Consider the following 24,815-nt stretch of genomic DNA (forward strand, 5'->3'; position numbering starts at 1 on the left):
TTCACCCTCTCTATTTGTCCTGTTTACCATTATCCTGAAAAACACAAATTTGAATATTAGTGTGAAATAACCCAAATCCAAAAGTAACACTGTGATAAAATTTACAACAACTTAAAAAACACTGTGAATGTGTGATAAAAATACATAAGCTCTAACGAGCAGGGCCCTCTGATTCCTCCTGTATTAAATTGTACTGTAACCTACTGTCTGCCCTCATGTTGTAAAGCGCTGTGAAAACTGTTTGCGCTATATAAATCCTGTAATAGTATTAATAAACAGTCCACATAAGTTCACATATATCCAAATCCAATAATGTGAAGTAATCTTGATGTCCGTCTTCCAAAACAAATACGTGTGTTAACACCACCTAAAAAGTGAGACCCCTCTCCCCATGGGCAGAAACTCACCAAATTCCAATGCATCTTATTTGCATGATTGGCATGAAGCGCTTGTGTCTACCATTAGACCTGTAGTACTCCAAGTGCTTTAGATCTCCATCATCCCGTTTAATAATTCGGCTCATTCAAAAAAATGCATAAAAGAAGAAATAGCTCTGATACTGTAGTAATTGTAAAACAACCCTGTTATTAAAATAGTTAAAATGGCACTCACGATAACACAAAATCCCACTCATTAAATAATGTTTGTGCCAGTTGGAAGACGGACATCAAGATTATTTCACATTACTGGATTTGGATTTATGTGGACTTATGTGGACTGTTTTTTAAGTTGTTGTAATTTTTATCACAGCGTTACTTTTGCATTTGGGTTATTATACATTCTTATTCCAATTTGTGTTTGTTAATTTTTTGATGTAGCAGCGGTGAAGTTTGATTTCATTATCATTGAAAATGAAAGAAAATCCCAAATTTTGGGCCAGCTTGGACCAATGTAAGTATGTGTGTGCTGTATCTGTGGGATCCACATGGAAACTGAAAATCACTGTAGAAGTCACCACTACTACAGTGATTTCCACTAATTGGGGTCCCATTGCTGACCTAAACATAGGAGATTGCTCACTTGGCACCGGCGCCATTCAGAGAACACTGCATTTTCTCAATTAACCACTAGCTGACCAGCGCACGACGATGTACGTCAGCACAATGGCACGGCTGGGCAAATGGGCGTACAGGTACGTCCCCTTTAAATCGCGGCATTGTGGGCGCGCCCGCCGCATACTCCGTGACCATGCCCGCGGGTCCGCCAGGGGCCTGCGATCGTGTCACGGAGCGGAAGAACGGGGAGATGCCTTTGTAAACAAGGCATTTCCCTGTTTTGCCTAGTGACATGACAGAGATCTACTGCTCCCTGTGATTGGGAGCAGTGATCGCTGTCATGTCAGTAGTAGCCCATCCCCCCCACAGTTAGAACACCTCCCTAGGACACACTTAACCCCTTGATCGCCCCCTAGTGTTTAACCCCTTCCCTGTCAGTGTAATTTACACAGTAATCTGTGCATTTTTATAGCACTGATCGCTGTATAAATGTGAATGGTCCCAAAATGGTGTCAAAAGTGTCCGATGTGTCCGCCATAATGTTGCAGTCATGATAAAAATCGCAGATCCCTGCCATACTAAAAAAAAAAAAAATTAATAATAAAAATGCCATAAATCTATCGCCTATTTTGTAGACACTATAACTTTTGTGCAAACCAATCAATATATGCTTATTGCGATTTTTTTTTACCAAAAATATGTAGAAGAATACATATCGGCCTAAACTGAGAAAGAAAATTTTTTTTTAATATATTTTTGGGGGATATTTATTATAGCAAACAATAAACAATAATGCGTTTTTTTTTAAATTGTCACTCTTTTTTTGTTTATAGCGCAAAAAATACAAACCACAGAGGTGATCAAATACCACCAAAAGAAAGCTCTATTTGTGGGAAAAAAAAAAAGGATGTCAATTTTGTTTGGGTGCAGCGTCGCACGACCGCGCAATTGTCAGTTAAAGCGACGCAGTGCCGAATCGCAAAAAGTGCTCTGGTCAGGAAGGCGGTAAAATCTACCGGGGCTGAAGCGGTTAATGTATCACTTCCTATTGCAGCTATAGTTTTGACACAGCCAAACCCCCACTTAGTTTGGCTGTTTGATGAAATTCGGTCCAAACTTGGGTTTAAACTGAACTCTAATGCCGTACACACGTTCGGAATTTCGGCCCGCAAAAGACTGATGAGAGGTTTTCGTCGGAAAATGCGACCGTGTGTATGCTCCATCGATCTTTTGCTGGCGGAATTCCAGCCAGCAAAAGATTGTGAGCATGCTCTCAATTTTTCGGTCGGGAAAAGTTCCTATCCGAAAATGCGTTCGTCTATGGCAATTCCGACGTGCAAAATCCCTACGCATGCTCGGAAGCATTGAACTTCATTTTCTCGGCTCGTCGTAGTGTTGTACGTAACCGCGTTCTTGACTGTCGTAATTTCAGCAAACTTTTGCGTGACTGCGTATGCAAGGCAAACTTGGGCGGAATCCCTGTCGGAAAAGCCGTCATATCTTTTTCCGACGAGAAATCCGATCGTGTGTACGCGGCATAATCTCAAGCCTAGCATCCACAACATCTACAGTATGAGCTGCTAAGCTGCAATAGATGACATTTTTATTCTTGGGTTAAAATACGATTTCAGGAAAGTGTCATTTCTGATACCTGCATGCGCTAAAATGGTTCAAAAGGAGGACTGAATTGGTGGCTGTCCAGGAAAAATCCTGTCAATTTGCCAAGTGTTATTTGCTTCTGTAACTTTAGGAATGAGCTGTAATTGAGGGCATTTATGCATCCAGAGAGTTTTCAATTTGTAAATGTCCTCTCCCTTGTCCCGGGGACGGGGCAGTGAAGGTTACTTTATATTGTGTGTTTGCTTTTTGCATAATCGCTCTGCATTAATGCATTAACCGTATAAATAGAAGTAAATGTATTTGCCCATTTTGTGCCGGCTGATAAGAAAAATGTTAATAATGACCTTCCTGAGATAGGGTGTGTAGAGGAATGCAGTACAGAATATGTAACAGGTATTTTAAAATATAATGAGAATATTATCAAAAAATTTTGATTTATGAATGCATTTTAATATTACTTGGCAGAACTTTACTGTGCACTATAATCCATGTGCAGTTTGAGGAAGAGAAAAATGCCCTCCTATGAAAAATTCTGTTTGTTGAATTCTCCATCTATCTTATAGTTACAGATGGGCTGAAAAGTGTAAAAAGGTCCTCTGTGGATACTTTTATTACACGATCGGAAAATCCGACAACAAAATCCATGTTTTTTTTTTTCTTTCGGATGATGGCTCAAACTTGTCTTGCATACACACGGTCACACAAATCCAGGGCTTTTTTTTGAGCGGGAACGCGGGGGAACGCAGTTCCGGCACCTTCAGCACTGAATGTATATAATGGCAAGGGGTGCTGTATTGTGTTATAGTGTCTATTGATGCTGGCTGCTGGAGGATCTATTGTTACTGGAGGTGCTATTTTTTTGCAGGGGTTTATTGTTGCTGGGGAGGTCTACTGTTGCTGCTGGGGGACCTATTGTGTCTGTAAGCAATCTATTTTTACAGGGGGAGGTCTGTTGTGGCTGGTGGGGGATCTATTGTTGCTGGCTGGGGATCTATTGTTGCTGGTGGGGATCTATTGTTGCTGGTTGGGATCTATTGTTGCTGGGGGGTCAGTTGTTGTTGGGGGGGGGGAATTACTGTTGAGGGAGCAGTCTACTGTAGCTTGCTGCTGGAGGGTCTATTGATGCTGCCTGTGGGGGGAGATCTGTTGTTGCTGCCGGGGGTCTATTGTTGCTGGGGGGGGTATTTTTGCAGATGGTCCATAGTTGCTAGAGGGGGGGGGGTCTATTGGTGGCTGCAGGGGATCTTTTTTACTGCTTTTCTTGTTATCATCAACAAATTCCATACAAATTACTTAATACCACAAATGTTACTTGGTTCTGTATTATCTAAAGGGGGCAGTATTGGGAGGTGGAAAGGGGGTGGGACCAAGTAACGGTGCTCGGAGGTGGGTAGGAGGCGGAGACAAGGGCTAACTCCTAAAGGCGGAGTTCCTGCACCTATTCTCTGAGAAAAAAAAGCCCTGCACAAATCTTGTCGGAAATTCCGATCGTCAATAACGCGGTGATGTAAAACACGTACAATGAGCCGAGAAAGATGAAGTTCAATAGCCAGTGCGGCTCTTCTGCTTGATTCCGAGCATGCATGGCACTTTGTGCGTCGGAATTGTGTACAAACGATCGGAATTCCCGACAACGGATTTTGTTGTCGGAAAATTTGAGATCCAGATCTCAAATTTTGTTTGTCGGAAATTCTGATAGAAAAATGTCCGATGGAGCCTACACACAATTTCCGACAACAAGCTCCCATCGAACATTTCCCGTCGGGAAATCTGAGTGTGTGTACGGGGCATTAGGCTAAAAATATATATTAAAGTGAAACTAAAGTCTCTCAATCAACATTAACCGGTTCCCGAGCGGCCGCCGCAGTTTCACTGCGGGAGGTTGGCTCCCCTCGGCGAACCGCCGTAACTGTACGTCGGCCCTTTAAGACGCTGTAGGAGGTGCGTGGGCGCGCGCGCTCGCAGCGTTTGCCCGGAGCCCATGCGAGTGCCCGGCGGCTGCGATGACCGCCGGGCACCCGCGATCGATCGCGACAGGGCGAGAAGCGGGATGTGTGTGTGTGTAAACACACACACACATCCCGGTTCTCTCAGGGGAGGGGAGACAGATTGTATGTTCATACTAAGTATGAACACTGATCTCTCTCCTCCCCTAGTCAGTCCCCTCCCCCCTAAATCTATCCCCTAAATCTATCCCCTATTTCGTAGACACTTTGCGCAAATCAATCAATATACGCTTATTGCGATTTTTTTTTTACCAAAAATATGTAGAAGAATACATATTGGCCTAAACTGAGGAAAAAATGTGTTTTTTTTTTTTTTTAATTTGGGAAAAAGTATATTGTGTTTTTTTTTTTCAAAATTGTCGCTCTTCTTTTGTTTATAGCGCAAAAAAAAAAAACCGCCACCAAAAGAAAGCTCTATTTGTGGGAAAAAAAGGACGTCATATATATCTATCTATAGATATAGATATATATATCTATATCTATATATAGATAGATAGATAGATAGATAGATAGATAGATAGATAGATAGATAGATAGATAGATAGATAGATAGATAGATATAGATAGAGATATACATATATATATGTTTTTTAACAAAAAAAAAATTTTTATTTGCAAAAAAATAAAGTTACATCCAAACACATACATAAAATCTCCCCCCCCCCCCCCCCCCAAAAAATGTGAGCCCCCCCCCCCCATATACGCACATACGAACGTAAACACACACGTTGGGGGTGCCTAAACATGATAATGGCAATTGCAAGACACATATCGCCACACATGCCGGAGTGAGAGCAATAACTCTAGCACCAGTCCTCCTCCATAACGCTAAACGAATGACCTATAGGGGGCTTTTGAGGCGGCAGCTATATTTCTATCAGTTTAGTGTTACGGGGGGGGGGAGGTCTGGTTCTAGAATTATTGCTCTCACTCCGGCGTATTGAAGTTTGTCGCCATTTCATGGGCCTGCATAAATTTATGGTTTGGCATGTTGGGTATTTATTTACTCGGTGCAACCTCCTCTTTTATGTTTTACCAAAAAAATGTGATTAATTTATTGCATCTGTTTTTTTACCTTTGCGGTAATAACGCGTTACGTAAAAAACGGGAACTACCACTATTTTATTATTTAGGTGTGTGTGCTTTCAGAAAATATAGAACGTTTGGGGGGGTTATATAATGTTCAGGTCTAAAATGATTTTTTTAAACGTGCAAAAATAGGCAAAAAGAGCTCTGGTAGCGAATAGGTTAACCCTCCACCTGTGAATAAACTGTTAAAACATATTAATTTTATTATTCTATTCTATTATTATTCATATTATTAATTTTATTATTCTATCATTTATTTTGGTGTTAATATCATCATTATTATGACATTGCAGCATTCCAGTCAGGCAGTCTTATGCGCGCTCCCGACTGGCGGGAAGCTTTCTAGCCTCAGCTGTGCGCGCTCTCGCTCTCTCTCTCCACCTATCCCCTCAGCTCTTGCCCAGCACGCGCGCTCCGCCTCCCCGCCCCTCAGCAGCAGCAGCCTCTCGGGCGCGTGGACGCCAGGCGGCGGGTGACGCGCACGCACGGTTGGCTCTCGCTCTGTCGCTCTCCCTCTCTCACACACACACTCTCTCCCCTCACACACAGACGCGGAGAGGCGCTCACCGGGGCATGGCTGGCACGCAGCCGCACTGGCTTTGTTATTGGCACCGTCTGCCGGCCCAGCGGCTGGAAGCTTGATGGGAGGCGCTGGAGCAGCGGCTGCGGCGGCGGAGGAGGAAGAAGCGGCGGGCCCGGCGCGGAATCCCGGGGAAGAGAGCCGGGGTGTTTCCTAGGTGAGAGAGGGGGGGAGAGCGAGGAGGGAGCCGGGAGCCGAGGGGGGTCAATCCGGGGAGGAAAGTTTTGTTCCAGGCTGAGGTAGGCCTGAGATCAGTCAGCGCTGATTGGAGGGGGGAGGAGGGGAGGAGGGGGTCCCAGGCCTTGTGTATGAAGGGGGCCACTACCAGTCTGCGAATGGGAATTCCTCTCCCAGTGAGGACTGCTTATACCTGACCTCTCCATTACTCTGTGTGTATATACCCCGGATGTCCTATATATTCTATGTGATGGAGAATGTCATTCCAGACCCCCCCCACCTGGGTCCCCTCCTTATCTATGGGGGACAAAGTGCCTGACACCTTCCCTGACTCTGTGTGCTGCTCTACTGTGATCTTATATTATAGAATTATAGACACCCCCCCTGTACCCAGTGTGATTCTTCCTCCTTTACTAGTCCGCAAAGGGTCAATTGCATGGCCCCGGTGTGGGGTATATATTTATATATATATATATATATATATATATATATATATGAGGGGCCCCCCAGTGTGGGGTGTATGTATGAGGGGCCCCCCCGTGTGGGGTGTGTATATATATGTATATGAGGGGCCCCCCCGTGTGGGGTGTGTATATGTATATGAGGGGCCCCCCCGTGTGGGGTGTGTATATGTATATGAGGGGCCCCCCGGTGTGGGATATATATATGAGGGGCCCCCCAGTGTGGGATGTGTGTATATATATATATATATATGTATATGAGGGGCCCCCCCGTGTGGGGTGTGTATATATATGTATATGAGGGGCCCCCCCGTGTGGGGTGTGTATATATATGTATATGAGGGGCCCCCCCGTGTGGGGTGTGTATATATATGTATATGAGGGGCCCCCCCGTGTGGGGTGTGTATATATATGTATATGAGGGGCCCCCCCGTGTGGGGTGTGTATATATATGTATATGAGGGGCCCCCCCGTGTGGGGTGTGTATATATATGTATATGAGGGGCCCCCCTGTGTGGTGTGTATATATATATATGTATATGAGGGGCCCCCCCATGTGGGGTGTGTATATATATATGTATATGAGGGGCCCCCCCGTGTGGGGTGTGTATATATGTATATGAGGGGCCCCCCGGTGTGGGATATATATATATATGAGGGGCCCCCCAGTGTGGGATGTGTATATATATGTATATGAGGGGCCCCCCAGTGTGGGGTGTATGTATGAGGGGACCCCAGTGTGGGATGTGTGTGTGTGTATATATATATATATATATATATATGAGGGGCCCCCCAGTGTGGGGTGTATATATGAGGGGACCCCAGGCTGGGAGATATATATATGAGGGGACCCCTGTGTGTGGTATATATATCAACACACGAGGGGCCCACCGGTGTGGGGTGTATATATATATATATATATATATACACACACATACGAGGGGCCCCTGGTGTGGGGTATATATATTTGGGGCCCCCTGCCTCTCTCAGTGCAGTGCCTGACCTCTTCTCTTACTCCTGTGTGCTGCTGTACTTATTATTTATGATTTATCATTCTAGAGCCTGCTGTGCTTGTTTTTTTAAATTATTTTCTTTATATATATCCTCATCAAATCCTCAATGCCCCGTACACACGATCCGACAATCAGATGACAGATCGTCTCGTTTTTTTGTTTGCTTGTTTGTTTTTTTTGCATGCTATTTGTATATCGAAAATGGAGAGGTTACTAAAGTTGCGAAAATTCTCGTACGACAGAATAGAAAATTGGAAGTGACGTGTTGTGTTGTGTATTTGTATTGTGTTTTCGGACCACAACTGAACTGATTATGTAAAATTGTACAAGAAAATGTTTCGCGTTCGCCCCGTCGGATGAACTGCAGTGATCGGCTCTCGAAAAGGTCTGTACTAACGACCCGATTATCATACGATCGCTTCGAAAGTGGTATTTTTTGTCTGATTTTCAGATCGTGTGTACGGGCTATTACTCTCTAGCGTGGGTATTTTGGGGGGGGGGCTGTCTTTTTCAGGGGGCCTGGTATATGATTTGTTTATCATATTTATATGATTTGTATTTGGCTTCTTTGTACACCCATCAGGGTTACATTATTTTTATGGGGGAGGGGTATTTATGGGGTTTCCTTTTTCTGGGGCTACAGACTGCTGTACCTGACCTCTCCCTGTGTGCTATTTATTAATAGTATTGTATATGATTTGTATTTGTCTTTTGTACCCACACCAGGGTTAAATTCTTTTCCCAACGGTGGGGGTATTTATGGGGGGCCCCTGCCTTTCTCAGGGGGCACAGTGGGGTGCCTGACCTCTCCCTTGTTCTGTGTGTACTGCTGTTATGTTGTATCTGATTTATAATATTATTCTAAAGCTGCCTGTACTCCAATGTTTATTACTTTTTTTTTCTCCTTATTTTTTCCCACACCAGGGTTAAATTCCTTTCCCAGTAGGGGGTACTTATGGGGGGCCCCCTGCCTTTCTCAGGGGGTGCTGCACCTGACCTCTCCCTAAAGCTGCATACACACTATACAACTTTTGTTGTTAGATTTCCTTTAGATTTACCTTCAACTATGTAGTTCAAGGACCTGCCTGATTGCATACAAATTGACAATGTTTAGGTTTGACCTCATATTATATGGTTTTGGTAAATCTAAAGAAAATTGTATAGTGTGTATCCAGGTTTACTCTGTGTGTTATTTATACCTCTGTTGTTTTGTATTGTATATGATTTGTATTTTGGCTTCCTTTTGTACATCCACCGGGGTAAAATTCTTTCTCCGGGGAGTGGGGGGGGGGGGGGTATTTATGGGGTGCCCCTTGCCTTTTTCTGGGACTACATGCTGCTGTACCTGACCTCCCCCTTACTCTGTATGCTATTTATTTTTATACCCCTGTTGTTTTGTATTGTATATGATTTGTGCTTGGCTTCCTTTCATACACCCACTGGGGTTACATTCCTTTCCCAACTGGGGGTATTTATCGGGGCCCCCTGCTTTTTTTTTTTTTTTTTTTTTTTCTGTGATTCCAGACTGCTGTGCCTGACTTCTCCCTTACTCTTTGTGCTGTTGTACTGTTATTTTGTGTATGATTTATCATTTTCTCCAGAGTCTCCTGTACCTGTTTTTTGTTATTTTTCGTCTTCTGTGTACCCCCTCCATAGTTTAATTCTTACCCCAGTGTGAGGTGTTGATTGGGGGGGGGGGTCTGTCTCTCAGGGGACATGGCGCAGTGACTGACCTCTCCCTTACTCTGTGTGTATTGCTGTTGTTTCTGATTTATAATAAAATTCCACAGCCTCCTGTACTCAATGTTGCTTTTTTTCCCCTTCATTTGTACCCCCACCAGTGTTAAATTCCTTTCCCAATAGGGTGTATTTATGGGTGACCCCCCCTGCCTTTCTCTGGGGCCCCAGACTGCTGTGCCTGACCTCTCCCTTTCGCTCTGTGCTTGTACTCTTATTTTGTGTAAGATTTATCATTGTCTTTTAGGGTTTCCGGTACCTGGTGTTTATTATTATCCTTATATACATCCTCATCAGTCTGCAAAGGGTTAAACCCCCATTGTGGTGTATTTATGGGGGGGCCCTGTCTCTCAGGAGGCCCATGTTGCTGTATCTGATCTCTGCCATACTTGGTGTGCTATTTATACTCCTGTCACTTTGTATTGTATACAGTTATATGTTATATTTATTGTATTGTGTACGGTTATAGGTTTATTGTATTGTGTACAGTTATGCTTTTTTATTGTATACAGTTATGTTATATTTATTGTATTGTGTACGGTTATATGTTTATTGCATTGTGTACGGTTATGTTTTTTTTTTTTTTATTGTATACAGTTATATGTTTTTATATGTTGTATATTTGGCTTTCTGTACCTGGTGCTTATTATTTTTCCTCTTCAATGTATTCCTTCCGTGGTTTAATTGTTACCCCAGTTTGGGGTATTTATAGGGGCCCCTGTCTTTTTTTAGGAGACCCAAAGTGTACAGCCTGACTTCTCCCTTATGCTGTGTGCACTGCTCTTATGTTGTATCTGATTTATAATATGATTCCATAGTCACCTGTACTCAATGTTACTTTTTTTTTTTGCTCCTTGTTTGTATCTCTATCAGGATTAAATTCTCTTCCCAGTGGGGGTATTTATAGGGGATCTCTGCCTTTTTCAGGGCACCCAGATTGCAGTGCTTCCTGACTGTGTGTACTCTGCTGTAATTTTGTGTTGTATATGATTTATAATTCACCTCCAGAGCCTCCTGCACTCAGTGTTCCTCTTCTCCTATGTACCCCCACCAGGCTTAAATCCTTACTCCCAGTGTGGGGGTATTTATGGGGGGGGGGGTCTGTCTTTCGGTACCCAGATTGCAGAGCTGCTGTTGCTTTGTATTGTACCTGATTTAGAATCCTCCTGCACCTGTCGTTTATTACTTTTTTATCTCCATAAAAGGGTTAAATTCCTTTCCCAGTGGGGGTATTTATGGGGAGGGGGGGCTGCTTTCTCAGGGCACCCAGATTGCACCAAGACTCCCGTACTCTGTGTGTACTGCTGTTTTTTTTTTTTTTTTTTTTTGTATTGTATATGATTTATAATATTCCAGAGCCTCATGAACCTGATGTTTGTTGTTTTTTCCTATATACCCCCACCAGGGCTAAATTCTTACCCCAGTCTGTGGGGTATTTCTGGCGGCCCCTGCCTTCCTTCCTTTGGGTGATCAGGAATGTTATATTAAAATTGTTGTCCTTCTCCTCTGCTGGTATCCTCCTGAGGTTAGAGGTCCCTACCATAGACAGGTTGTATATTACTTTTACTTCTCTCCCTAGTACTTTATAGGTGTCTATTGAATATGAATACCGTTGTTTTACCTTTTTACTTCACACCTGTTCTTTTCCTGTCACTGTACCGCGATCATTCCCTTGGCTCTTTGAATTGTCGGAGACGGACTTGTTGATTTATTAGTGAGCCGTACTCACCCTGCATTCTTTTGCTCTAGCATACCTTTGCTTTTGTTGGTCCTTTATTATTGTTTGTTGGTTCTGTACTTCCAGTGCTGGGCCCCGTGTTTCATATATAGCCTATCATCATTTATGTGCATTGCTATTGATTGATCTGATTTTATAACTTTGGTTACTAATGTCAATTCACTAGTTTCTTTGTACTATGGGAAATGCTGTCACTGATCCTTTCTAGCCCTTTTATCAATAAAAATATTATGGGATAAAATTGTCCTTCAGCTCGCTAACTCTTTAAAAAGTGGTCGTTACTCTGGAACAAGGACTATGGCCCTCCAGCTGTTGCGGAACTACACATCCATGAGGCATTGCAAAACTCTGACATTCACAGACATGACTGGGCATGATGGGAATTGTAGTTCTTGAACAACTGGAGGGCCATAGTTTGAAGACCCTTGCTCTGGAAGTTACCAAATTATAACATTCTAATGTGATTTTTTTTTTTTGGGTACTCCCACTCTCCACCCCCTTTTTTTGGGGGGTACTCACTTCCATGCATCCCACTCTCCACCCCCTTTTCATCTCATTCAAATCATTGTTTCCTAAATAACTGTCCCGTAATGTTATATGTGTTGAATTATGGGGAGCGGTGCAGTGGCTTAGTGGTTGGCTCTTCTGCCTTTGTAGCACTGGGGCTCCGGGTTCAAAGCCAGGAGGACACTATCTGCATGGAGTTTGCATGCTCTTCTCATGTTGTGTGTGTTTCTTTTCTGTTTTCATCGGTGAAAAAATAAAATAAAATCAGGCTCCTCTCTGAATTGGTCCTAGTATGTGTGATTGGGACCTTAGATTGTAAGCTGCTTGAGGAACCGATGTGCATGTTATATATATGTAAAGCATTGCGTAAATTGTCAGCACTATAAATACCTGTAAAAAAGTTATTGGAGAATAAGTAGATCTATACCTGGCTGCTTAAAAAAAAACTGTTTCCAAGGTTGTTTTAAATCTGCAACTTTCATTAAGAGTTCCCGTGATCCTGCCATGAATGTCTGTGCTCAGGCACTTCCTGTTATAGGGTAACACTTGTGCTCCTGCTTTGCCAGCCTGTTACCTCTGCCTCCCTTGGAGATCACAAGCAGAGAGACGCATTGCCCAGGCTCGGCCCGCTGTTGTCACTATTAGGGAGCCGGGCCAGAGCAGTGATGTGTTGCTGGGGGATCAAGAAGTGGCTGCGATTTAAAACAATCCGTATTTAGTACAGTTAAAAAAAAAAAAAAAAAAAAGTCAGTCATTTAGACAGTAGTTAAATAAGAAAAAAAGACCTGTGGCGGCTGTTTGATGCTGTTTTAGAAAGCCAAATGTCATCGAGTTCAGGTCCACTTTGATGCTTTACATGATTTCTCTGTTAAATAAGCAGCACTGTCAGCCTTGAATGCCAAGACAGGGGCTTTAGTAGCATGGTAACCTCTATATTCTATCATTATTATTATAACACCGGATTTATCTTGTGCCAGCAGTTTGTGCAGCACTTTGCAATAAAGAGGGAGACGAGGGGGGACCAGGAGGGCCTTGCTATTGAGTGGTTACAATCTAAAAGATTCTATCCATCTTGTTGTTCTTAGAAGGTAGAGATTACTTCCAACTCTGTGACTGACTTCTACATTGTTACACTCATATTGAATGCTTATTTGTATCCATTTTTAAATACCTTATACTTCCAAGCACTTCTCTCAGCTGGTCAGGATGGCTGAATGTTCATTATATTGGGCAGGACGGTGGCTAAGTAAGTGGTTAGCACTTCCTAGCAGCACTTGGGTTTGAATCCCAACCATGGCACTACCTTCCTGGAGATTGCATGTTCTCGCTTCGCCTGCGTGGGTTTCCTCCGGGTACTCCCAGCTTTCTCCCACACTCCAAGGACATGTTGGTAGGTTAATTGGCTCCTGTCTAAATTGGCCCTGGTATGTGTGAATGAATGAGAGTTAGAGACCTTAGATTGTAAGCTCCTTGAGGAAAGGGACCGATGTGAATGTGCAATGTGTATGTAAAAGAACTTCATAAATTGATAGTGCTATATAAGTACCTGTAATAATCTGTTCAGTACTGTTCGTTGTATACCTATTTTTATTATTTTTTTAATTTGATTTAAATCCATCCAAACATTCCTGTCGTCTGTGACTGGTGTCTGGAGCAGAGATGTGCGCAGGTTGTCTGTTACACCTTCACTGCGGTATTTATAGTGAGTTCTCATCCTTTGGCTTGGATTACTTTCTATTAACCATCCATAACCTGGTCATTGTGAAGAGCCTTCTCCTGTGTTCCAATATTATTGCTTTTCTTTTTCTGTGATCTGTTCTTTTTTTTTTTTAAATAATAATATAGTGGATGCGCATCTTGATGGGACACAGTGTGCGGGAATGGGGACAATTGTGGGTGCTCACTCAGGTTGAACTAGATATTCAACCTTACTAACTATGTAACAAACATAATCCCTAATATCATATCATCATAAAATCAGAAATAGTGTTTATTAAGCTTTAACAAGCAAACATATTAAATGCAACCGAAATACATGTCAGCAGTGAGGTTCCAATTTACTCTTGAGCTATATAAGGCACATTACATCAAGCACTCTTAAGACGCAATCCCATACAGTAGGTGCATTTACATAACATGCAAAAAGATTGAGCAGAGCTTGCTATAAAGGGTAATCAATACCCCCCCCCCCCCCCCGCAACTGTTTTGTTTACACTTCAGCTGTCAGAAATGGTACCAAACATTGAAAAAGTTATTTAGGAATCAAATTTATTGGTTAATTTTGCGCTTTTTTTTTTTCAATGTGAAACATGTAAATTATATGTTAAAGGTGTAAAAATATTAATGAACAAAGCAAAAAAAAAAAAGTTTTAATTATTAATAGTTTAAAAATAGAAGTGAACTATAAAAAAAAAAACATCAGCGGGAAAACCATAATTAAATGGAGAAGGCGAATAAGGAGTTAAGACTGTTTAGAGTAAATGAAGGGTTAATAAGGAGTTAAACAGAGAAACATTAATACAATTTTTTATTTTTTTTTACTTGACAGGTTGCTTTAAAGTAAACTAACTTTATCTGCAGTTCAAAGTTCTTCCCTGTGATCTGTAGATGTATAAACAGAAAGATACAAAAAAGAAACAATGTTTCCTTTTATCTTTCTGTTTTAGGGCTGAGCAATGTTGTTGATAAACATTGCCCGGCTGCTTTTTCTCTTGACAGCTCCAATTGCTGGGACTTAATTTACACTTCAGCTGTCAACAGGGGAACCCCACTGACAGCTGAATGAGTCATTTGGTTGTTAGGGATGGAAGGCCCCTCACCTTAACAACCAATAATTGTGCCCTTTTTTTTTTTTTTAACATTTCAGCTGTCAGTGGGGGAAGCCCACTGACATCTGAAAGAACCGAGCCTGAACGTATCGGTTTTCAGGTATCGGAGAATTTGCACGAGTATGGATACTAATGCAAATGCTTAGTATTTGCACCGATATCGGTGCAAGCCTAGTTTTGGTAACGCTAAAGGAAAAATTGTACAAGTCTGTAATGTATGGCCAGCCTAAGGGTTATGTTTTTAGAGTTCCATCTGGTCTTCTCATGGTTACCCAAATGACTTTATCCTATATATATCCCTTGTTCCCCTTTATCCTAATTGTACTTTGTGGTAGTTCTTTCCCCAGTGTTTAAATGCATAATGGGGATGCCCTGACCTCTTCATTTAGTGCATGTTTTCTCTAGTGTTGTGTAAAGTGCTCCCAGATCATCGAACGAGCATCATGTCAGCTTATCGGGTTGCCTTTGCCAAACTGTCCCATGTAATTGTTCAAGTATATCTCCAGTGTGGGATATTTTATGGGGACCCCTGTCCTCGTCAGGTAGTCCAATTTACTTTCTTTTAATCATTTATTCTTTGAGAATTGTTAAATTTTTGAAACTTTGTTATCTCTTTATTTGATGGTGTTCTTCAAAGCACCCTTATCAGGTAGTCAGATTTCACAAAATGATTTATTTCTAATTGTTGCATAGTTGTAAAAAAAAAAAAAAAAATGTATCCTTTCTCCACAAGACTTTGTTTCTACCATCTCGGCCAGAAGCTAGGTTGCTCTGAATATTTCTTTTCACTGCTCCTGATGTGGTTATTTCCCCCCTAAGGCTACTTTCACACTGATGCGGGTGGCCGTCGGCGGTAAAGCGCTACTATTTTTAGCGGCGCTTTACCGTCCTTTTAGTGCCGCTATTCGGCCGCTAGCGGGGCGCTTTTAACCCCCCCGTTAGCGTCAGAAAAAGGGTTAAACGCGCCGCTACAACGACACTTTGCTGGCGCTGCCCCATTGATTTCAATGGGCAGAGGTGTTTGAGGAGCGGTGTATACACCACTGACCGCTCCTACAGCGCTGCAAAGATGCTGCTTGCAGGACTTTTTTTTTTTACCGTTCTGCAAGCGCACTGCTCTAGTGTGAAAGCATTCAGACTTTCACACTGGAGAGAGAGGAGGAGGCTTTTATTTTTAGTGCTGTAGCGCCTGTAAAGCGCCTCAGTGTGAAAGCAGGCTAAATATTTATTACAGGAGGCTCATCTTCTTTTTTTTTTCTTCTTAAAAACCAACTCCTAATTTTTCCAGGTTGCCTAGATCTAGTTATAGCAAAATCTGAGCCCAGGGGTTGCTAAATTCCTTTTGCAAATATGTATTTTTTGTTTGTTGCATTGACATTTACACTTGCATTGCTGGAAGGGGCAGATCAATGGAGTTAGAAGCAGGGAGCGTCTGATGAACCTGCCTCGCGTTGTTACATACCAAGCATCTTTGGATCCCCACAGACACAGTCTGTGTTTTTCTGTTACTAGTGATATTTGTTTTATTCTGCTGTTTAATGTGGTCAAACCAATTAAAATTGTTTATACAGATCTAATGTGTTTACAATCCTGTGGTCTTTTTCTGTTTCTTACGTTATGTAGGGATGGGATTTTGGTGTCTTGTTGGGCTTATTTTTTGCACTTTCGTCAAGCATTCTTTTTGCTCCTCGTGACTCATTTGGTTGCTTGTATCCTTTTTTTTTTTTTTAATATATACGTAGAGTCAGCAAATACAGTATTACAAGTACAGTATGTTCTTTCTTAAATTCTTTCCTATATAAGGATCAGTGTTAGAAGGTGATTAGAGCATTGGTTTGAAATTGTCAGACGCTGTATGGGTTCGGTATCAGCACTTATTCCCTTTTCCCTGTGAAAATGTTCCCTTCGAAGCATGTCTATGCAGAAAGGGGGCTCAGTGTCACAAGTGATTTTTGGAATCTTCATTTCTGTTGAGAGATCTACCTGCTAAAGAGAGGGGCTGATGTTTTGCTGAGAACAATGAGCTGGGATTTATCTGGCAGTTGTTGATCTCTGCACCACCAAACCAGCTCTTGGTGTATTCTCAGCACTGCGGACAGGTGGATGTAGCATATGTACATTGAAAATGTTGTTTCCTTTTCTCCAGAAGACCAGAAAGAAGGGAGCACTTGGTGCCCTCTCACATTGTGACTTTTCAACAAGCTATTTATGTGCATTAAGTAGCCGTTGAAAGTGCTTATTGCTCCTGAAAAAACTCCCGCACCCATGTTTTGTTTTTTTAGCATTGCTGTGTTGTGTATCCTTTTTACAACAACAGAAGGGTATTTTGTCAGTTTTAGCTCAAGACTGTGTACCAACATTGGCAGTGCTATGTAAGACTGGCCTTGTATGGATCAGTTTTTTTCGATCAATCAGCCGGCTGATGGAAAAATAAACTGAATGGATTCCCCACGTCCACACAAGCACGGTGGATGAACGAATCCTTCCCGTTTTTGGTCTTGTATTTTGACTGCTGGGACTCCTCCACTGATCAAAGGATAATTTTCCACAAAGCTCAGGAGAAATTACATCAACTTAGAACAGGAACAGCCATGCATGTATTGGAATTCGTCTGGTCCCTGCTAAAATGGCAAATTTTTGATCCATCTATGGCCAGCTTTAATGTATACAGGGATTTCTAATCCGCTTCTATGCGTTTTTTTTAGACAAATGACATGTAATGTAAGGTTGGGTATTGTGTACATTTTTGCTTTTGACGTGCTCCGTTTGAAAATGTAGTTCATATTTGTGTAGTGCTTTAGAATACAGTCTGCAAATACTTGTCAACTGCACGTTCATTTAGGGGTTATCAAGGTTTTGATTAGATAAACCGCGCTAGAAGACAAACTCACAGCTATGGAAGCTAATCAAAATCCTTTCATTTGTTATTGAATTATTTACACATGCATATTAATAGGCCTTTTAAATGCTGCCTTTTTTTTTCTGGTGGCTGCTGCAGTTTTGACCGTTGCTATCATGGTCAGTGTTGAACATTCATTTGGAATCCTTGCCCCATTGTCTGTCTTTTTGTATGTGCCGATTATTATATAAGCATGCTTGATTTCCTGTTAAAGGAAGGCTCCCCCTAGGCATAAGCTTTTAAAGTACATGCGAGCCCTTAAAGTGGAGTTCCACCCAAAAGTGGAACCTCCTGCTTATATGCTTCTGCCCCCTCTGGTGCCACATTTGGCACCTTTCAGGGGGGAAGGGGGGGGACGGGTTTTTGACAGGTATCCGTCCCCACGGCGCTGTCCCTTGGAAGCTCGACCTCCCTTCCTCCGCCGCTGGCCCAGTAAGAATGCGCAGCGCACTTCGTGCAGTAGGGAACGGGCTGTGCTTTTATCATTTGTGACGAAAATTTTCTCAAGTGCCCAATGCGTATAACAGAAGAATGGAGTAGGAGACAGCTAAGGGACATAGTGCTTTGAAGAGAGATAACAAAACACTGCAGATATTTGTGCCCAGCTCAAATTTCAAGAATCAGGTTTACATCCACTGTAACATGAATGGCTGTACCCGAGAGCCGATCCGAAAATCGTCTGTGATGCCGACATCGCGGGAACCCTGGGACAGGTAAGTGTCCTATTATTAAAAGTCAGCAGCTACAGTAATTGTAGCTGCTGACTTTTAATTTTTTCATGAGGGGGGGAGGAACTCCTCTTTTAACTATAAAACAACCCATTCCGTTTTAAATAGAAATTAAGGCAAAGCATTTGTGTATAGATAAAAAATAAATGAATAAAAGAAAAGAATAAAAAACATTATAACCCCCCTTTTTTTTAATTTTTTTTTTTATATAAGTGATCACATTACCTCTGTTAGCTGCATAAGGCGCTCAGAGAGCAAAGGGAGGAGAAATAGCAGCTTTCTGGTCTTCCCAGTGAATGACTGTGCAGGGGAAGGGGGGCTGTCGGGTCAAGTCTGATTATTGGAGTTCTCAGCACCACTAGAGAACTGTCCACAATGTGCTCTCCTGCCTAGTGTGGTCATTTTTTTAAATTGGAGAGCAGAGGGAGTTGAACATCAGGGATTACTTTGCGGCCCAGTCTCCTGGAAGTGGGGTCTCCCCTCCCCCCTAAAAGGTGCCAAATGTGGCACTGGAGGAGGTGGGGGGAGGGTAGACAAATGAGCGGAAGTTCCAGTTTAGGGTGGAACTCCGCTTTAACTATTCCCAAGTTGATCCAAAATGAAATTAAAAGTTTTTTGGATTTAGATAAATGGGAATTCAGATGAATTGCTCTTGTAGTAACTTGTTTCTTATTTCGACTCATTCACAGAGAATGGATCGGTCTCTTTTATTTTTGGTAGAGAAAATGCATTAGTCGCTAATTAGTCAGCACTGTTTTCTAGGTTACCGAGCAAAACGTTAGGTATAAACATTTTGTGCATGCATGTGATTTTTACTAGTCATTTCTTAATCCCTTCACCAACCAATTATCACTAAGGGTGATGTGACTGGTTTTGTATTTTGATTATTTTTGGTGTTCTGTGGCTTTCCATATTTAGTTGTAAGAAGTGTTTATTACGGCTCTCCTCTTTCATTCCCATGCTGTGGCTCTAAGTATTGCTTGTTTTATTAGCTTAGGAGAACAGCAAGTTGGTTGTGTTTGATGGCCCCACTGACCAGCCACAAATTATTTTTAGATGAAAGACTTAGCGTTTCAGTTTCCTAGAGGGAAAGTGAACAGTGTTTATTTCTGTATTTAAACGCACAGTTGAAGGTGTGAATACAGATAGCATCTGGAGATCATGTTTGTGCCTCTCCTCTCTTCCCTTCCTCTTCATCTTTCCCACTCTTTTTTTTATCTTCTGTCCTATCTTTCTCCTCTTTCTATCTCCCCCCTCCCTTTCCACTTGCACATTTCTCTCCCCTCTTCTTCTTCTTTTCTTTCTTGTCCTCTCTCTCTCTCTCTCTCTCCCCCATTCCTCTTTCTTTCTCCCCCCCCCCCCTTCCTTCTTTCTTGTCCCCTCTCTCTCCTCCCCCTTCCTCTTTCTTTCTCTCCTCCCCCTTCCTCCTTTCTTTCTCTCCCCCTCCCTTCCTCTTTCTCCCCCCTTCTTCTTTCTCTCTCCCCCCCTTCCTCTTTCTTTCTCTCTCCCCCTTTCCTCTTTCTTTCTCTCTACCCCCCTTCCTCTTTCTTTCTCTCCCCCCCCCCTTCCTCTTTCTTTCTCTCTCTCCCCCCTTCCTCTTTCTTTCTCTCTCTCCCCCCCTTCCTCTTTCTTTCTCTCTCTCCCCCCCTTCCTCTTTCTTTCTCTCTCTCCCCCCCTTCCTCTTTCTTCCCCCCCCCTTCCTCTTTCTTTCTCTCTCCCCCCCTTCCTCTTTCTTTCTCTCTCCCCCCCTTCCTCTTTCTTTCTCTCTCCCCCCCTTCCTCTTTCTTTCTCTCCCCCCCCCCTTCCTCTTTCTTTCTCTCTCCCCCCTTCCTCTTTCTTTCTCTCTCCCCCCTTCCTCTTTCTTTCTCTCTCCCCCCCTTCCTCTTTCTTTCTCTCTCCCCCCCTTCCTCTTTCTTTCTTTCTCCCCCCCTCCCTTTTTCTTTCTCTCTCCCCCCCCCTTCCTCTTTCTTTCTCTCTCCCCCCCCTTCCTCTTTCTTTCTCTCTCCCCCCCCCTTCCTCTTTCTTTCTCTCTCCCCCCCCTTCCTCTTTCTTTCTCTCTCCCCCCCCTTCCTCTTTCTTTCTCTCTCCCCCCCCTTCCTCTTTCTTTCTCTCTCCCCCCTTCTTTCTCTCTCCTCCCCTTCCTCTTTCTTTCTCTCTCTCCTCCCCCTTCCTCCTTTCTTTCTCTCCCCCCTTCCTCCTTTCTTTCTCTCCCCCCCCTTCCTCTTTCTTTCTCTCCCCCCTTCCTCTTTCTTTCTCTCTCCCCCCCCCTTCCTCTTTCTTTCTCTCTCTCCCTCCCTTCCTCTTTCTTTCTCTCTCCCCCCCTTCCTCTTTCTTTCTCTCTCCCCCCCTTCCTCTTTCTTTCTCTCTCCCCCCTTCCTCTTTCTTTCTCTCCCCCCCCCCTTCCTCTTTTTTTCTCTCTCCCCCCCCCCTTCCTCTTTCTTTCTCTCTCCCCCTCCTTTGCTCTCTCTTCTCTCCCCTCCACTCTCTATCTTCCCCTTTTTAGATTTTTTTCTTTCTTTTTGAAACAGCATATTTTTTAACTGGGGTTCAATTGTAAAGCTGTAAATCCTTGTGTGACATTATATTATGTGCCTTTTTATATGTTAATATAAATTTAAAATGCCTTGTTGCTAAATTGTGTTTTTTCTTTCTGATCTACAGGACGCAAATGTTTTACAGGGACCTTTGTCTCGAAATGTCCAGGTTTTAAAAACATACATTAATCACAACTTTCTAGTCAAGCGCCGTCAAGATGAGTGTCCAAGGGAAAGGTTTCCCTTTGGATCTAGGGGGAAGCTTTACTGAAGATGCACCGAGGCCCCCAGTACCCGGGGAGGAAGGAGAACTGGTCACAACAGATCCAAGGCCGTTCATCCACAGCTACTGCCCTGCAAAAACTGATGGGATCAAAAATGAGACTTCAACAGCGACGCCGAGACGTTCCGACCTGGACTTGGGCTATGAACCCGAAGGCAGCGCTTCACCCACTCCACCATATTTAAAATGGGCTGAATCTTTGCATTCTTTGTTGGATGACCAGGATGGAATTAACTTGTTCAGAACTTTTTTGCAACAAGAGAATTGTGGGGATTTGCTCGATTTCTGGTTTGCGTGCAGTGGCTTTCGGAAGCTGGAGCCTAGTGACTCCAAGGTGGAAAAAAGGCTCAAACTGGCCAAAGCAATTTATAAAAAATACATTCTAGACAATAATGGGATTGTCTCCCGGCAGATCAAACCAGCAACAAAGTGTTTTATTAAAGATTGTGTTCTGAGGCAGCAGATTGAACCTGACATGTTTGACCAGGCCCAAACGGAAATCCAGTCCATGATGGAGGACAATACTTACCCTATATTCCTCAAATCGGATATCTATTTAGAATATACTACAATAGGCGGGGAAAGTCCTAAGATCTACAGTGACCATAGCTCGGGTTCTGGAACAGGGAAGGGTCCAGCTGGATATTTGCCAACTCTTAACGAAGATGAGGAATGGAAGTGTGACCAAGCGGTGGATAATGACTGTGAAAGAGAATCTGTTTCTTCTAATGTTATTAATCAGAAACTCATTTTAGAAGCTGCGTCGCATTGTCCAGCACCATCTAGACGTCTGAGCGATGGAAGAGAGTTTAGGTATGTGTGTATTTATTTGGATTTTTGCTTTTGAGTTGTTGCCTTTCTGTATCTTTTTTTTTTTAGCACTCCTTTTTATGAAGGGGTCCCACAAACAATTAATACTCACCTTGCCAGTAGTTTGTCAATGCTCCTGCCTTCATCACAGCCAGCAACAATACCTGATACTTCTGGGTAGACTAGGACTTGTTGCTTCCTCCTCTGTGATGGTGCTCAGGTCTAACAGCCAATCTTTAGGCCTGAGCACATGACTAAGGGAAGGACACTTCCGCTTCCTGTAGTGTCCAAAGTATAGATTTCTGACAGTCGTGCTGTATGTGTGATTTCTTAACTATGAAAGCCAGACATTAATGGCCCGGTCTTAATTTCAAGACAAGGCCATGATCGCTGCCTACAGTTATCTCTCGTGACAAGTGTGTGTTTAACCACTTCAGCCCCGGAAAGAATTTACCCCCTTCCTGACCAGAGCACTTTTTGCGATTCGGCACTGCGTCGCTTTAACTGACAATTGCGCGGTCGTGCGACGTTGTACCCAAACATAATTGACGTCCTTTTTTTCTCACAAATAGAGCTTTCTTTTGGTGTTTGTTCGCCTCTGGTATTTATTTTTTGCGCTATAAACAAATAAGAGCGACAATTTTGAAAAAAAACGCATTATTTTTTACTTTTTGCTATAATAAAGATCCCCCAAAAATATATAAAAAACGATTTTTTTCCTTAGTTTAGGCCGATATGTATTCTTCTACATATTTTTGGTAAAAAAAAATCGCAATAAGCGTATATTGATTGGTTTGCACAAAAGTTATAGCGTCTACAAAATAGGGGATAGATTTATAGCATTTTTATTATTTTTTTTTTACTAGTAATGGTGGCGATCTGCGATTTTTATCGTGACTGCGACATTATGGCGGACACATCAGCCAATTTTGACACATTTTTGGAACCATTGGCATTAATTCAGCGATCAGTGCGATTAAAAATGCATTGATTACTGTAAAAATGTCACTGGCGGTGAAGGGGTTAACTGTGTTTCCTGGGAGGTGATTCTAACTGAAGGGGGAGGGGACTAACTACAGGAAGTGACAGATTGTGGTTCCTAGCTAATAGGAACACACGATCTGTCACTCCTGTCAGAACAGAACAGGGAAGTGTGTGTTTACACACACTCGTCCCTGTTCTGTGTCTCCAGAGCACGATCGCTCATGGCCGGTGACTGTCTGCCACGAGCATCGGCACCCCCGCCGTGTAGCGGGCGCGTGCTATCCGTACCCCGCGAGCCCACGTACAGTTACATGGTTTCGCGCAGGGGAGCCAACCTGCTGCAGTAAAACTGCGGCGGCTTGTCCAGAAGCGGTTAAAGTGAACCTAAAATTCAAGAATGTGGAACCCTGAAATTTGAATCCGTTCGCAGCAGTGTGCTATGTCCCAGTCTGGTGGTGGTTCTCAGACACTTGCTTACATTCCTGCAATTCAGGATCGGTTCTGTGTGGGGAAGATTCCGTGATTATAGAGGCTGCCAATCATTTGGACTACGAGGAAGCTTCTGGGAATTAATGTTTTTATTATTTTAGGCTTGCACATTAAAGTAAAATTACAGCTTAAACTTAAGTTGTCTTAAAAATGTTCCCTCCCCTGCTAACACCTATGCTGGCTAATAGAGCTGCACAATTAATTGTTAAAAAATCGTGCTCTCGATTCAACCCCTCTGACGGTCTCTATTGCAGAATTTGCTGATTCTTTCATATAACAAGTGGAGAGACTTATCGGCTCACTCAGCTGCCAAAAGAAAACATCTGGGCAGTCTGCCAAGTTTTTGAAATGAAACTGTAACTAACTTCCTTCTTAGATCAAAGGGAAACTTCTGTGTGTAAAAAAAAAAAAAAAAAAAAATACAGGCAGTCTGCTAAGTTTTTACACAATGTGTAAATACAGGAAGTTTAACCACTTAAAATCTAAATCTTTTTCTGACACTTGTTTCTTAAGGTAAAATCAATATTTTTTGCTAGAAAATTACTTGGAACCCCCAAACATTATATATATATTAGCAGAGACCCTAGGGAATAAAATGTCAATTGCTGCAATATTTTAGGTCACACTGTATTTGTCCAGCGGTCTTTCAAACGCAATTTTTTGGGAAAAAATACACTTCAATGAATAAAAAGAAAAGAAACAGTAAAGTTAGCCCATTTTTTTTTTTTTTTAAATGTGAAAGATAATGTTACGCCGCGAGAATCGTGATCTATCTTCTAAGCTAAAAAATCGTGATTCTCGTTTTAGCCAGAATCGTGCAGCTCTACTAGCTAACCTGTGTAAAGAAGAGGTATTTACCTACCTACTTTCAGGCCGCTGTGGTCCAATCATGTGATCCCCTGTGTCAGGCAGAGGAGAGGAGAGAGCACTTGGCTGGGAATTCTGGGAGCAGCTCCCACATCTCAGCTCCTTCTGCTCCCATGCAGCTGCTGCTGTCTGAAACAGGAGCCACATCAGAGCAAGCATGGTTAAGTATATACATTTTATTTATTTTATTACACAGGTTAGCTAGCAAAAGTGTTAGTTGGGGGGGAGAGAACATTTTTAAGACTACTTGAGTTTAGGCTGGAATTCCACTTTCAAGGAGAAGTGTGGGAAATAAACACAAACAAACATACATACTCACCTATGTGGCTGCAGCATTGGAGTAATGCTGCAGCTGTCCCCCGCCGGTGTTTCGGCAGAAATGGCGACCCATCACATTTGGCTACCCGCTGGAGTGCGCATGTGCAACGCCACCATATGCGTTCCAACACTTGTAAGACACCACTTTGCCA

At 42.7% G+C, this 24,815-nt stretch overlaps 1 protein-coding gene across 3 annotated transcripts in view; it reads left to right on the forward strand.

Moving 5' to 3' along the window:
- Positions 1–24,815, forward strand: part of AXIN1 (axin 1) — a 203,799-nt gene that overhangs the window by 95,052 nt on the left and 83,932 nt on the right. Inside the window, exons 1-2 of one of the 3 annotated variants that reach the window (XM_073636318.1) lie at positions 6,162–6,447; positions 21,040–22,008. In XM_073636318.1, coding sequence (XP_073492419.1) covers positions 21,131–22,008 — 878 coding nt within the window. In that variant the 5' untranslated portion in view covers positions 6,162–6,447; positions 21,040–21,130. Of the gene's footprint in view, positions 1–6,161; positions 6,448–21,039; positions 22,009–24,815 lie in introns of those variants that run through there. The other 2 variants (XM_073636320.1, XM_073636319.1) reach the window with 2 other exon arrangements.

The sequence above is a fragment of the Aquarana catesbeiana genome, linkage group LG06, assembly GCF_042186555.1.
Source record: "Aquarana catesbeiana isolate 2022-GZ linkage group LG06, ASM4218655v1, whole genome shotgun sequence".
NCBI classification, from domain to species: domain Eukaryota; kingdom Metazoa; phylum Chordata; class Amphibia; order Anura; family Ranidae; genus Aquarana; species Aquarana catesbeiana.